Source organism: Anolis sagrei, chromosome 2 (assembly GCF_037176765.1).
Source record: "Anolis sagrei isolate rAnoSag1 chromosome 2, rAnoSag1.mat, whole genome shotgun sequence".
NCBI lineage: Eukaryota > Metazoa > Chordata > Lepidosauria > Squamata > Dactyloidae > Anolis > Anolis sagrei.
The window spans coordinates 67,855,418-67,867,856 of NC_090022.1; the positions used below are offsets into that span (position 1 = coordinate 67,855,418).

The 12,439-nt window shown below is 38.8% G+C and overlaps 1 protein-coding gene across 3 annotated transcripts in view; it reads left to right on the forward strand.

The window, feature by feature from the left end:
- Nucleotides 1–12,059, forward strand: part of SFMBT1 (Scm like with four mbt domains 1) — a 107,203-nt gene extending 95,144 nt beyond the window's left edge. For all 3 annotated transcript variants that reach the window (XM_067463599.1, XM_067463598.1, XM_060765888.2), the window contains exons 16-21: nt 586–695; nt 3,137–3,312; nt 5,310–5,488; nt 6,249–6,482; nt 6,826–6,954; nt 7,203–12,059. In XM_067463599.1, the coding sequence (XP_067319700.1) occupies nt 586–695; nt 3,137–3,312; nt 5,310–5,488; nt 6,249–6,482; nt 6,826–6,954; nt 7,203–7,343 (969 nt within the window). In that variant the 3' untranslated portion in view covers nt 7,344–12,059. The remainder of the gene's footprint in view (nt 1–585; nt 696–3,136; nt 3,313–5,309; nt 5,489–6,248; nt 6,483–6,825; nt 6,955–7,202) is intronic.
- The last annotated feature ends 380 nt before the right edge of the window (nt 12,060–12,439 follow it).

Genomic DNA, 12,439 nt, shown 5'->3' on the forward strand with positions numbered 1-12,439 from the left:
CAGGTCTTGCAAACTCAAGGTCATTACTTCTCTTATTGGAGTCTATTCATCCGGAATTATGTCCCCCTCTTTTTCCACTGCCTTCAACGTTACCAAGCATTATTGTCTTTCCTAGTGAGTCATTTCTTTTCATGATATGTCCAAAGTACGGCAGCCTGTGTTTACTCATCTTGGCTTCTAGAGAGAGTTCAAGCCTGATTTGTGCCGAGATCCATTTATTTCTCTTTAATGCAATCCATGATATATATGTAGAAGTCATTCAAGTGTGTTCAATCAACCCTCTGTCTCCCATTCTGTCACTCTCTTCAGGTTAGCAAAGTTGAGGGAAATGTGATTTGGGGCTAATATAATTGGAAACCCGTGGCTGATGAATAATACATTCTTGGCATGTCCTCGCTTGGCTGCTTCTTTTGATTTGTTATTATTGTCATTCTTGGTACTTTTACTATACTTGTATGTTGATAATTTTCATTGCAATGCATTCAGATAAACAGGACTCATTTACTAAACCATATTGACTAGTAAGCATTAAATTTTATTGTGTCAGTAACTTAAGTTTTTCCCCTCCCCTCCTTCCATTTTAAGGTCCTCTCTTTGCTGATCAATGCTGCTTACAAACCTAGCCGCGTTCTTAGAGAAATACAACTGGAAGAGGAGACGGCATGGCATGGATATGGAGAGACCCTGAAAGCAAAGTAAATCTTTGGACTAAATGAGATGTTAGAAAGGAGCCATTTCTACCAATTGCAATGTTAATGTGGAGATCCAGTCAGGCGTATTGGTTCAAATGTCAAAACACTGGGAGACTGAAGTTTGAATTTCTGCTTGGCCAAGAAATCCCATTGGTTGAACTTGAGCAAGTCACTCTCTCCTGGTCTTAAAGGAAGGCTGTGGCAAGCCGCCTCTGAATAAATATTGCCAATATTCATCTTAAGATCACTAAAAATAAAAAATAACTTGAATTTACACAACCTCGGTGGGTTTTTTAAAAATCATGTCAGAAGGAAATTGAGAACATACTGCAAGTCGCTTCTAGTGTGAGAGAATAGACTGTCTACAGAGATGTTGCCCATGGGATGCCAGGATGTGTTACCATCCTGTGGGAGGCTTCTCTCATGTCCCTGCATGGCAAGCTGGGGCTGATAGATGGGAGCTCACCCCATCTCGCAGATTCGAACTGCCAACCTTTAGGTCAGCAGTTCAGCTGGCAAAAGGGTTTAACCCATTGCACCATCTCAGGGTTGATACACATTTAAACAGCCATGCTGACAGGCAGAAGGTCTTATTAAATCATTTCCCTCTTCATTAATTTTTTCTTGCACATATCCCTAGCAGCTTTCTTTGATTGACCAGAAATCACCTTATACTATATTTGAAAGCAGTACCTGAGTTTCCCTTTCATTTGGGAGTCAACTTGTTGAAAATGGTTGATTACTGAAAGACTTGAGCATTTCTCCCTTAACTCATTGATCTTTTCCTATATTATAGACTAGTAAGTTAAATAAATCCACATCAGACATTGATGACTCATGCCTTGTCTCCCGTTTCCCCCCAATTTTACCAAATATACATTTTGTGTAAATGAAAATAGCATAGTAGGTAATAAAAGAACAATATTATCTTCTGTTTTCCCTTGAAAACAGATAGAAGCATAATTGTATTTTTGCGGTCGGGTGTTGGACAACAAGTCTAATGCTGCAGTCTTCTAGCTTGACTAACTGTGAATCATTAGGAGTACTAATTATGGCACACAAATTAGTATAAGGTAATTGACTAGAGGTACTTGTGCCTGTGTCCCATGCTGAACATGGAATGAATTATTTGAGACATTTCAGAATTGACTTTGCAACTGTGAACAACAGCTTAGTAACTATCCTGAGTTCACTTGGGCTGCTGATTTATATATTCAGTAAAAGGTTAAGAGATTGACTCAGGCTGAAAGTGAACAAAAGGCCCAGGATAATTATAGGTTCTTGACTTGCTTTTGCTTTGAAATCTAGTGTGGAACAATATTAAGGCATGTATTTTGAGAAATCAGCATAGCAACAAGTTATATGTCTGGAAACAGAAAAACTCTTTCTTTAGTAATAGGTTCTAACTACCATTTGAACTGACAGCTGTAATTATGATCATTATTGGAAAAAGTTGGGGGAGGGTGAATGCTACATTGCTACCCCACACTTTTATTTGTAGTAGTGACTCTAGAAGCAGTACTGCTGCTCCTTCCGTTTGGGGAAAGAACCTCCTTTCTCCCTTGTGCTCAGAATAAATGCTAGTACAGTTATTTCCCAGAGAGACATTTTCCAGTATTCTTCATTGTTTAATATGCTGCTATAGCATCCTTTGCTCCAGATCTACTGCAGAGCATGCATGGGAGCAAGAAGAAAGGGGACAATTCTCCACCACTTCAGTTTTTAACTTCTACTGAAGTGGAGCTTGAAATTGTAATGGTCGCATTGTGCTGAATATGATCATTAAAAGTTGACACAGTTTTTATTCTGAACCAAGGACACATTGGTGAAATTGCTACTAGTCATACTGTCTCTGTATGTTTACCTTTTAAGCAAGATGTTTAGCAAGATTTTTTTTAGCAAGGAATGTATGGGAGGAGGGTGATGATGTATATTTCACAGAGGTAAAAACATTCTGTTTGTTGAAGGCTGTCTTTCACTGAGTCCAGAGTATTGGTCCTTCAAGCCCAATGTTGTCAGCTTTGACTTTTAGTAGCTCTCTTGGTTTTCAAGCAAGATTCTTTCCTAGCCCTTCCTTAAGAATCCCTGATATTTTCTGGTGGTCTCCAGCAAAGTATAAGACCCATTCCTACTTAACTTCTGAAATCAAATGAGATTGTCTGTGTTCAGGGTGGTATTTATTGTTGTTGTGCCTTTTAGTTGTTTCTGACTAATGGGGAACCAATCATGGGGTATTCTGGGACTGAGTGTGTGATTCGCCCAATGTCACTCAGTGGGTTACCATAGCCAAGTGGGGAATCAAATCCTAATCTCCCAAGTCGTAGTTCAGCACACAAACCACTTCACCATGCTGGCTCTCTCAGGTGGTATGATGGTACATAAAGTACTTCAACATGTATGGCTTGCATATCGTCCAACTCACATATTTGTTTTTCTGAATGCAGGTATAAAGGGAAGAGCTACCGTGCCACAGTAGAAGTTGTGAGAACAGCGGATCGGGTGACAGAGTTTTGCAGGCAGACCTGCATCAAGCTGGAATGCTGTCCAAATCTCTTTGGCCCCCAAATGGTGCTAGACAAGTGTTCAGAAAACTGTTCTGTTCTGACAAAAACCAAATATAGTAAGCAGTTTTGTTATTTTGCTTTCAAAAGTTGATTTTCTTGCTCACAATAAAGACAGGGTGTAACTGGAAACACAAAATTATTTTTAAAGCAGCCACTATTTCATCATCACGTTATCAACAGTCCATCTTGCTCTGAATGTAAAAGCAACTTGTGATTCTTCAGATATTGGTTGGATTGATCTGTCATCACCCCTAGACAGTATGGTTAATAGTGAATGATTATGGGAGGTGTAGTCCGATATTTGTAGGCCAACAAAAGCAAAGCGCTACAAGGCTTTGTTTTGTTTTATTTCATTTCACTTATATTCAGCATTTTCTCCCAGCACAGAACTCAAAATGGTTTACAAAGTTTAAACAGTTGAAAAGACATTTATGACATAATAAAAACTTAAAAACACAGCTCAGCCCACTAAAATCTCCTTCTCTCACAACACATTTAGTGCTACAGGCCAGCAAAAAGAACAAAAAAGAGGCCAGCCAACTCTTCTGTGGGAGGCAGTTTCACAATGTTTATCAGCCACTGAGAAGGCTTTCTCCTGTGTCATCTCCAAATATGCCTGCAACAGTAGAGAGATTTAAAGGAGGCCCTCTTGGAAAAACATAGCAAGTTATAACTTTGAGTAATTTTCATAGGGATTTCTATGGCTCTTGAGGCAGAGCTACAATGAAGCTACAACCCATGAACTTTCTATGACTTACAAATGGTGACTTTCCACAGCTGTCTCTTGGGGTCCTGCCAGACAGGCCCTATATCCCAGGATCTGATCCCAGGTTTTCTGCCTTAAACTAGATTATATGAGTGCCCACTGCCAAATAATCTGGGATAAACAGAAAACCTGAGATCAGATCCTGGGATATAGGCTTGTCTGGAAGGGCCCTCTAGCAGAATTGCTTTTACTTGAGAATTTTCATTCTGGCCTTAGCCCTCCTTCTCTGTCTGACTGCTTGCAGTCAGGTCATCATTCACATAAGAAGCAGCCTGAGATTTAATAGTTACGTAGCAATTTCACACTGATATTAATGGTAGTCATAACAATAAGAATAATGTTATTGTTATTTCATATACAACAAAATTAGTACACAGCAAACAAGATCACTATGCTGTCTTTTGTATTGGATCACACATAGGATACTTCCTGTTGTTGTTGTTGTTGTTATTATTAGTAGTAGTAGTAGTAGTTGTTGTTGTTAAAATACATAGATAAAATATAAAACCATTATAACACATATATTAAAAGACATAAATTGCCAGAATGCAGGCCCGTAGCCAGGATTTCGTTTCGGGGGGGGGGGGGGCTAAATGTTTTTCAGGGGGAGTTTCGGGGGGGGGGGGCTGAGTCTGAGTGAAAGAGGGTCTAGCCTAGCAAACCTTTTGTATCATTACCCCAATATCCCCATGCATATGGGATATATTGAGTATGGTGATCAGATCATGATATGAATAAACATAATAGTTTAAATAATGCACCAGTAAGGCCTTTTCGCGAACCACCATGAGAATTTCGGGGGGTGGGGGCTGAAGCCCCTTAAGCACCCCCCCCCCCTTCCCCGGCTACATGCCTGCCAGGATGTTTTTGAAATACTGCATACAGTAGATCTCACAGTATGTTGTTATCCTTCATTCTTTGATCTTCAGAGCTAAGCAATGTCAACTGTAGTTACTACTTGGATAATAGACCATCAGTGAATACCAAGTGGATTTGGCAAAACCATCAGAGGATTCTTTGTGTAAAAAAACCTTGTGGAATTCGTAATGGCCGTAAATAGATAGGCAACTTGAAGACGCACATGCACACATATGTCCTATTTACACAACTGCAAGATAGCATGTGGGAATAAAAGGGCAAGTAAGGGTTGTATAGATTGTCAAAAAAGGCCATACATGTCTCAGATGTGTCATTTAAAATCTCCTATTGCCTTGCTTTAGAAACTATCAAATGATAAGTTCATTTGATGTTTCACAGTAAGAATCCTGTTATTTCCATTCCTCATAGCCCACTACTACGGGAAACGGAAAACCAAAAAGATTGGTCGACCACCCAGTATCCATAGCAGCATAGAAGCAAGCATGAAAAAAGCAAGCAGGAAGAGAAAGAAGCGGAAAAACCTCTTTGTTCACAAGAAGAAACGATCTTCTACCTCCGTGGATAACTCACCAGCAGGCTCACCTCAAGTATGCTATCATGAGACATACCTTTCATACAGTGCATGCTGGATTGCTGGATAAAACATCAGTATTTATTTATTTATTTTGTACATTTGTACCCTGTCCTTCTCACCACCACCCGGGGGGGGGGGGGGGGGGACGACACTCAGGACAACTTCACAACAAGCACTCATTTTAGTTCTAATAGTTAGAATAAATAGTTAATTTATTTTAAAATACCTTGTATTAATAAAAATATTTGTTTAAAATCACACTGGTTTAAAATCAGTGTTTGGGTCAGTCCGTTGTCCTTCATATCACATTGAATCATGACAGTTGCTGCTTTTATTTCTCAAACACTTGGTTCCATAACCAGGTTTTATGTTTCTTTCTTTCTAAAAGACAGAAGGGAGGGGGGCAGTCTGATGTCACTGGAAAGGGAGTTCCACAGGCGGGGAGCCACCACTGAGAAGGCCCTGTCTCTCGTCCCCACCAGCCGCGTTTGCGATCGTGGTGGGACCGAGAGCAGGGCCCCTCCAGCTGATCTTAAACTTCGTGGTGGTTCGTAACAGGAGATATGTTCAGACAGATAATCTGGGCCAGAACTGTTCAGGGCTTTAAAGATTAAAACCAGGGCTTTGAATTGTGCTTGGAAGCAGACTGGCAGCCAGTGAAGCTGGCATAGCAGAGGGGTTGTATGTTCTCGGTATGCCAATAGAATAAGCTCTGACTCGCCAGCTTCACTAATCCATCCCACCTTTCCTTTCTCCTTTCTGTATCATTTCAGGGCAGTGGTGGGGAAGAGGACGATGACCAGGATGAGGTGGATGAAGAATCTCTTTCAGAAGACAGTACGTCAGAGCATCAGGATGAATCTGAAGCATCAGAGAAGAAATCTCTTTCATCTTCCCCAACCCAGAGTGAACGATCTCATTTTGGGGCTCAGGACCGGGACAGACAGAAAAGGAAACTACGTACCTTTTCCTTCTCGGATGATGAAAATAAACCACCGTCACCAAAGGTACATCCTTAGTCTGAACATCAAATCGTGCCTTAAGAGCAAACATCTAACTTTCCAGAAAAGTGGATCTTATTTATAATGTGATCATGTTGACATTGGCTCGTGCACCAAAAATATTGTTGACACTTTCCCTTCTCATTGATTTATCCACAGATTCATAATTTTGGCCTCAGCAACTTCCTCTGATTTATACATGAGGTTGACTGATTCATGAGTTTATACAGTAGTTTGTTTTTCAATGCACATGGAGCTCCTTTACTGGGAATATATTTTTAAAAGTACACATATTTGAGTAGAATAAATCTAATATTCTTACTTTTTTGTTTATGGCTTTGCGGAATAGGAAATGAAGATAGAGGTTGGTGAAAAGCTGCAGCTGGACAGCAACCCCCTGGGATGGAGTGTGGCTGATGTAGTGCGGTTCCTTAAATCTACAGACTGTGCCCCATTAGCAAGAATATTTTTAGATCAGGTAATGTATTGTTTTCTTATTGGCAGTTCCCGATCCCGCATTGCCAGTGTGCTTGCTGTAAAGAAGTGTAATAGTTCCTGTGCTCATAATTTTCTGTAATGCCAGCTGTTTTGGCGGTTTTTATTTCTACATTTTTTACTTACCTTGGGATATTTTCTCATTTGATCTATCAGCTTTCGGTTACACTGCACATCTAGCACTATTCAATGCATCTTGACTTCATTTTTCATTATTTTCTCTATTGACAGGAAATAGATGGACAAGCCCTTCTCCTGCTCACCCTTCCCACTGTTCAAGAATGCATGGACTTGAAACTTGGCCCAGCCATTAAACTTTGCCATCATATTGAAAGAGTCAAGTTTGCCTTCTACCAGCAGTTTGCTAACTGAAGTGGGCAGTTAAGTTGAAATGGAAGCGTTGAAGCACAACTGCAGCATTTTGCTATTCCTTCAATAAGGGGAGCCAAGAAGAGGTCAAATGGATACTGCATATAAGCTGGCATTTGCGGCCTTGCACTTTTGAGGAGACGAGAGAATATGCGGTGCAAAATTGTAATACAGTCCTAGCTGTTGTCACAGCAGTCTGCAGATTTAGCAATGTAGTTAGTACATGCCCGTTCTCTCCATCAAGATTCTTTTTTATGAATAAAGGTGGTTGCAATCTCTCCTCTAAGGGGAGAATGTTTTCCTCAAGTTTTAGTCCAAATAAGGACAAACTGTTGGCATGTGGAAGAAGATGCAAATTGATGGAAATCCCCTTACCATTTGTAGAACTACTCCCATTTACTGTGTCTTAACAATTATTTAAAAAAACAAAACGAGCTGATTGCCAAGATATGTGATGCAGAGAAAAGCCTGAAAACTAATGGGCAGCCAGATCTCCTTGTAGTTTTTACCTCTACCTCTACACCAGTAGAAAATCTTTTGAGGGAAGGCCACATATGGTTATGCAACAAATGTTTTCTGCAGCCAGAATATGGAGGGATACCAACAGGTTTTCTCATAACAAACTCTTTGCCTTTAACAACTACCTGAAAGCCACAGATTCAAAAAGTAAAAACTCATTGTCATTAGGAGCTCATGACAGTAAATGTTGTGCTTGCATTTCTTTCTGTCACAAAGCTGGTGAAAAAGCGAGGTGGGGGAATTGCGGAGTAGAGGTTTAAATGTTAGTATGTGGCTCTGTTTTACAGATCCTACAATCTAATTTTTTATGGAAAAGTGCACAGAAAAAGACACTTTAATATCCTTTTTCTTTTTGAAAAGATGTTAGTAAAATATTGCATGTTACATTTTTCTAGGGAAAATGCCATGATGGGTATTAACGTTTCTTCTCTTGTTCTTGTTTTTGGGAAAGTTAACATTGCATTTGTAGAGTAAGGATGAATAGAGCTCCTATCAATTCTTAGATACTAAGAACTTCTGCTAATTGTAGTTGTTCGGTAAAAGCATGGGTGAAAATGTTGTCTTTCCTCTTCTAGCTAAGTATATAATAGAACATTATTAATGTTCTTTTATGGAACAGTTCATGTGGCATCTATTGTTGGTATGTGCCCATTAGGAGATGAGCCAATCCATGGCTTTTGCAATGTCTTTGTTGCATAATATAGAGAAAACCTCATGTATGCTAAATATAATGTGCTGACCAATGGTTATCTTTAGAGCAGGCAATTGTTGAGGCATACTATTGAAAAACTGATAAGTTTTTATTCCTGTAAAACAGGCCCAAATTATGAAATGAGCACCCCTCTTTCTATTCATGTTTTTTTGTGAATGTTGAATTGGAAATATCACCTGGTCTCTTTAAGCTATAGATTTTTTTTTAGATTGAAACAGGTTTTTTTCCTCCTGAAAAATGTGCAACAGTATACAAGAAGCTGTTTAAAAAAGAGGATTGGGATGTCTTGAAAGACATTCCTCATTAACCTTCCTAGTTATTTAAGACTCCTCTAAGTATAGATAGAAGGAAGGATTGTCAGATTTCAACCAACGCAAGTTTAGTATGCAAAATGCTATGTAAGGAACCTGTGGGCCAAAGTGCAACTAGACTTGTATGTTGAAACTAGTATGGTTCAGCTGATTCATTTATTTATGAGAAAATATATTTGTGTGTATGTGTGGGTATGAATGCCTCTGTCTTAGCACTGGAAAGGAAACCATTTTTTTTCATTATTAGAACTCAGTGTTATTTTTATTTTTTTTTATCAGGCATGCACCTTTGGTATACCTTCTGGAAAAAAATAATCTAAACGGGAATATTAAGAACTTCATATGTATAAATCTAACTCCCCATATTGTTGTAAATTGTGTCTGATGCACTGATAGATGGTAGGTTCCTGGGATATGTTTATAGGCTGATTTCTGTTGTAATTTAGCAGTTTGGTCCCAGTGGGATTCTTTTAGGAAGTTTCAAAGAAGAAAGATGCTTTCAACTGTTGGTTACTTTGAGTGAGTCATTTCTATGCAACACACGGGTACTTGTGTACTTCATTTCTTGAATCAATGTCCATAGGGCTTGGATTTAAAGGGTTGGGTGCAATGTACAAGCCATTCGCTTCCTAAATATTCTCTGGCTTCAGTAAAATATAACTTCATCAACAAACCCTTCATCTCTTCCCATTTATGAGTCAAATGGGGTCAATTAGAGTCTTCTCTGACTCAGTACTGATATGACATTCAAAGGCTTTTGAGTTATTGTAGTGCAGTTGGGGATCGGGCAAGTCTGCAAAGTTAGATAACATTGTATATTTTTACTATGCCAATGACATTCTAGTTAGGAAAAATGTATGCACCTCATACTTTCTCCAAAGAGCAGAGGACAATAGACATAATTTGGGGGGAGGGGCGGGTTGCTATACAACGTCTACACGAAGATAAAGGAGGGACTGGTAACAAAAGTCCTCCTGCCCATTTTTAAGGGTTTTATATAGTTAGGAGAAACAAAAAAAATTACTTATCAATGCTAACAAGTCTAGAGTTGCACTATCTTGATGTAATATCAAATGAAATGAAAAACAGCCCTGGTCTAGTTTTATTCAATGTATTTGCCATGTTGATAATGCTAGATATTTGTGAGAAAGAAAGCAGAAAAACAGTGACATAGAGACTTCATCAACAAACCCTTCATCTCTTCCCATTTATGGGTCAAATGGGGTCAATTAGAGTCTTCTCTGACTCAGTACTGATATGAGACTTCTGAAGAAGGCAGGTTTTGGAAAAGGAGAAAAAGACTAAAGTTTGCAGTTGCTTTGGCTGCCATGCAACTTTAAATTCTCATTTAAGATAATGGAAGCTGGTCCCATGAATGTTTTGCAAAAAGGTAGAATTAGCCACTTACAAAATTTATAGCCATGCAGTACAGTACATTTTTTCATGTGAGCAGACCTTTTTATGTCTTAATAGCCAAAGGCTTTTATCAGCTCTAAAGAGCTCAGTACCTTAGTAGAAGAATGTGCAAATATGCCAAATTGTGAAGTTGAAAACTAGGATAGACAAAGCAGGCTTGCCTCAACCACTTTCTTTTCTTCTGTACACATTGTGAAGCTTTATAAAATTAACACAAAATGTGTTGCCAAATTTTACCCAGGAACAAGATTCAGTGTTTTAAATTAAGCTTTCTTGATGCAGTGTTCAGTTTGCCTAAGATTGTTGCCTACTGTGAACGTTTTCAAGGTACCCAAAATCATCTAAGCACAAAGGGAGTGAGTTTGGCTGAAAACTTGGTGAGAGTAAGCTTGACCGCATACTACAAGCTCATGTTGGTATTAACCCCCAAATCATATGTATGTTCTTTGTTTTTGAAGGAAGACTTATGACTCAAGGCCAGAATGGATTTTGAGTGCACAATAATAAACATAAACCTCATTATATAATGCAGTGGTATTTTGCTACATGTGCACTAATCTAACCCTATGGTGGCTGGATTTGCAGCAAATGGGTTGTATAGCAAATACCACTAATGTGAATTGCTTTTTATAACTATTTGAAAGCTGTCAAAATTGGAGAGAGATTGCTTGGTCAGTGGTTATTCTATATTCGTCAATTACTTGCCAGACATTAGATTTAATCCTTAGACTGCTGCCCAAAAGATTAAAATTGCTCAAAAGAACACAGACATCAGCAGTAAGTGACCAGATCTTGAACGCTGCAAGTTGCTTCCTTAGGTCTCTTATGATGATGTTGGGCTGCATAGCAATTGGAAACACTAGCCACCTAAACCTTGTGAAAGTACAGTCAGCCCTCCACATTGGCTTGCGGTTTGAGGATCAGGAACCCAACAAAAGCAGGAAAGCCGCATATTTTAAAAAGAAGGCTTCTTTTTTACCTGAGAAAGCACTCCTCTGGGGATCTCTAGATTCTCCAACTTCGTACTGGAAGACCTAGAAATTCCTAGAGAATTTGTCAACATTTTACTCAAATCAGAATCATCATCAAGAAAAAGTCAAACTCAAAAACGTGGAAGTCGACTGTACAAGACAGAGGTGATTTAAGGAGATGGTTTTTGTACAGAAACAGTTCCTATAATCATAACTCTTAAGTAGCCTTCAATACTTCCTGTGTATGTTTGAGGCTTTTTACTCGTCAGCTTCTCCAGCTGCTACCCAGTTCTGATCTTTACTAGGCGTAGGCACACATTTAGTTATCCTCCTCTGAACCAGTTCTGTTAATGTTTATAGACAATCAAAAAATTCTTGAAAGAGCCTCCTATGGCAGGTACTGCCAGCATATATGTAGATCTGTTTGTTGTAATCGCTCATTGAACATGCACTTTCCCTGCTTTCTTCTTTAAAAAGAAAATAAGATGTATATTATGTTGTTTCTCCCTCTTGCTGTATTATTTTTCTTTGATTTTAATTAATATTTATATATATATACTGTATACGTGTAAACTGAGGATAAAATTCAAAGGTGGCAAAATATGCACATGGTAATTGCCTCTTGGAGCTCCTACTTTGCGGGATAGTTGCATCAGTTAAAGGGTTTGGAAATATTTTAGATGGATTATTTTGCTTGGATTTTTTTCCACTGTAAATGATTGTACATAATTTTGTGGTACTTCATGGGGGTTTTATGTGGTTGTAAGAAAATTAAAAATACTTAAATTGGTGCTGGTTTCCTTTATCGAGAAGTTGGATGTGGCTGCGTGCTTAAGACTTGTTATGACATTGGAGAAAGTGTGGGCTGGAATACTAATACATAAGAAATATCTGAGGACCCATATTTGGAAAGCAGAATATCAAAGTAGTTAACAATTATAACTGAAAAGGCCTGTTATCACCTCCGTCTCCTTGACAAGGAAAGATGTTTACAGCCATCGTGTCTCCCACCATCTTCGAGCTCAGTGAGGTTTTATGCAAAAGCACTCTTCAGAATAGCTTTTTAAACCAGTTTTTCCTAGGAAATGTTCTCAACTTTTGCATGGTTTGGGGATCAGCTATTTTTCACTCTTTTTAGTGAGCTCAGAATTCTGTTTGGACTATGTAAAT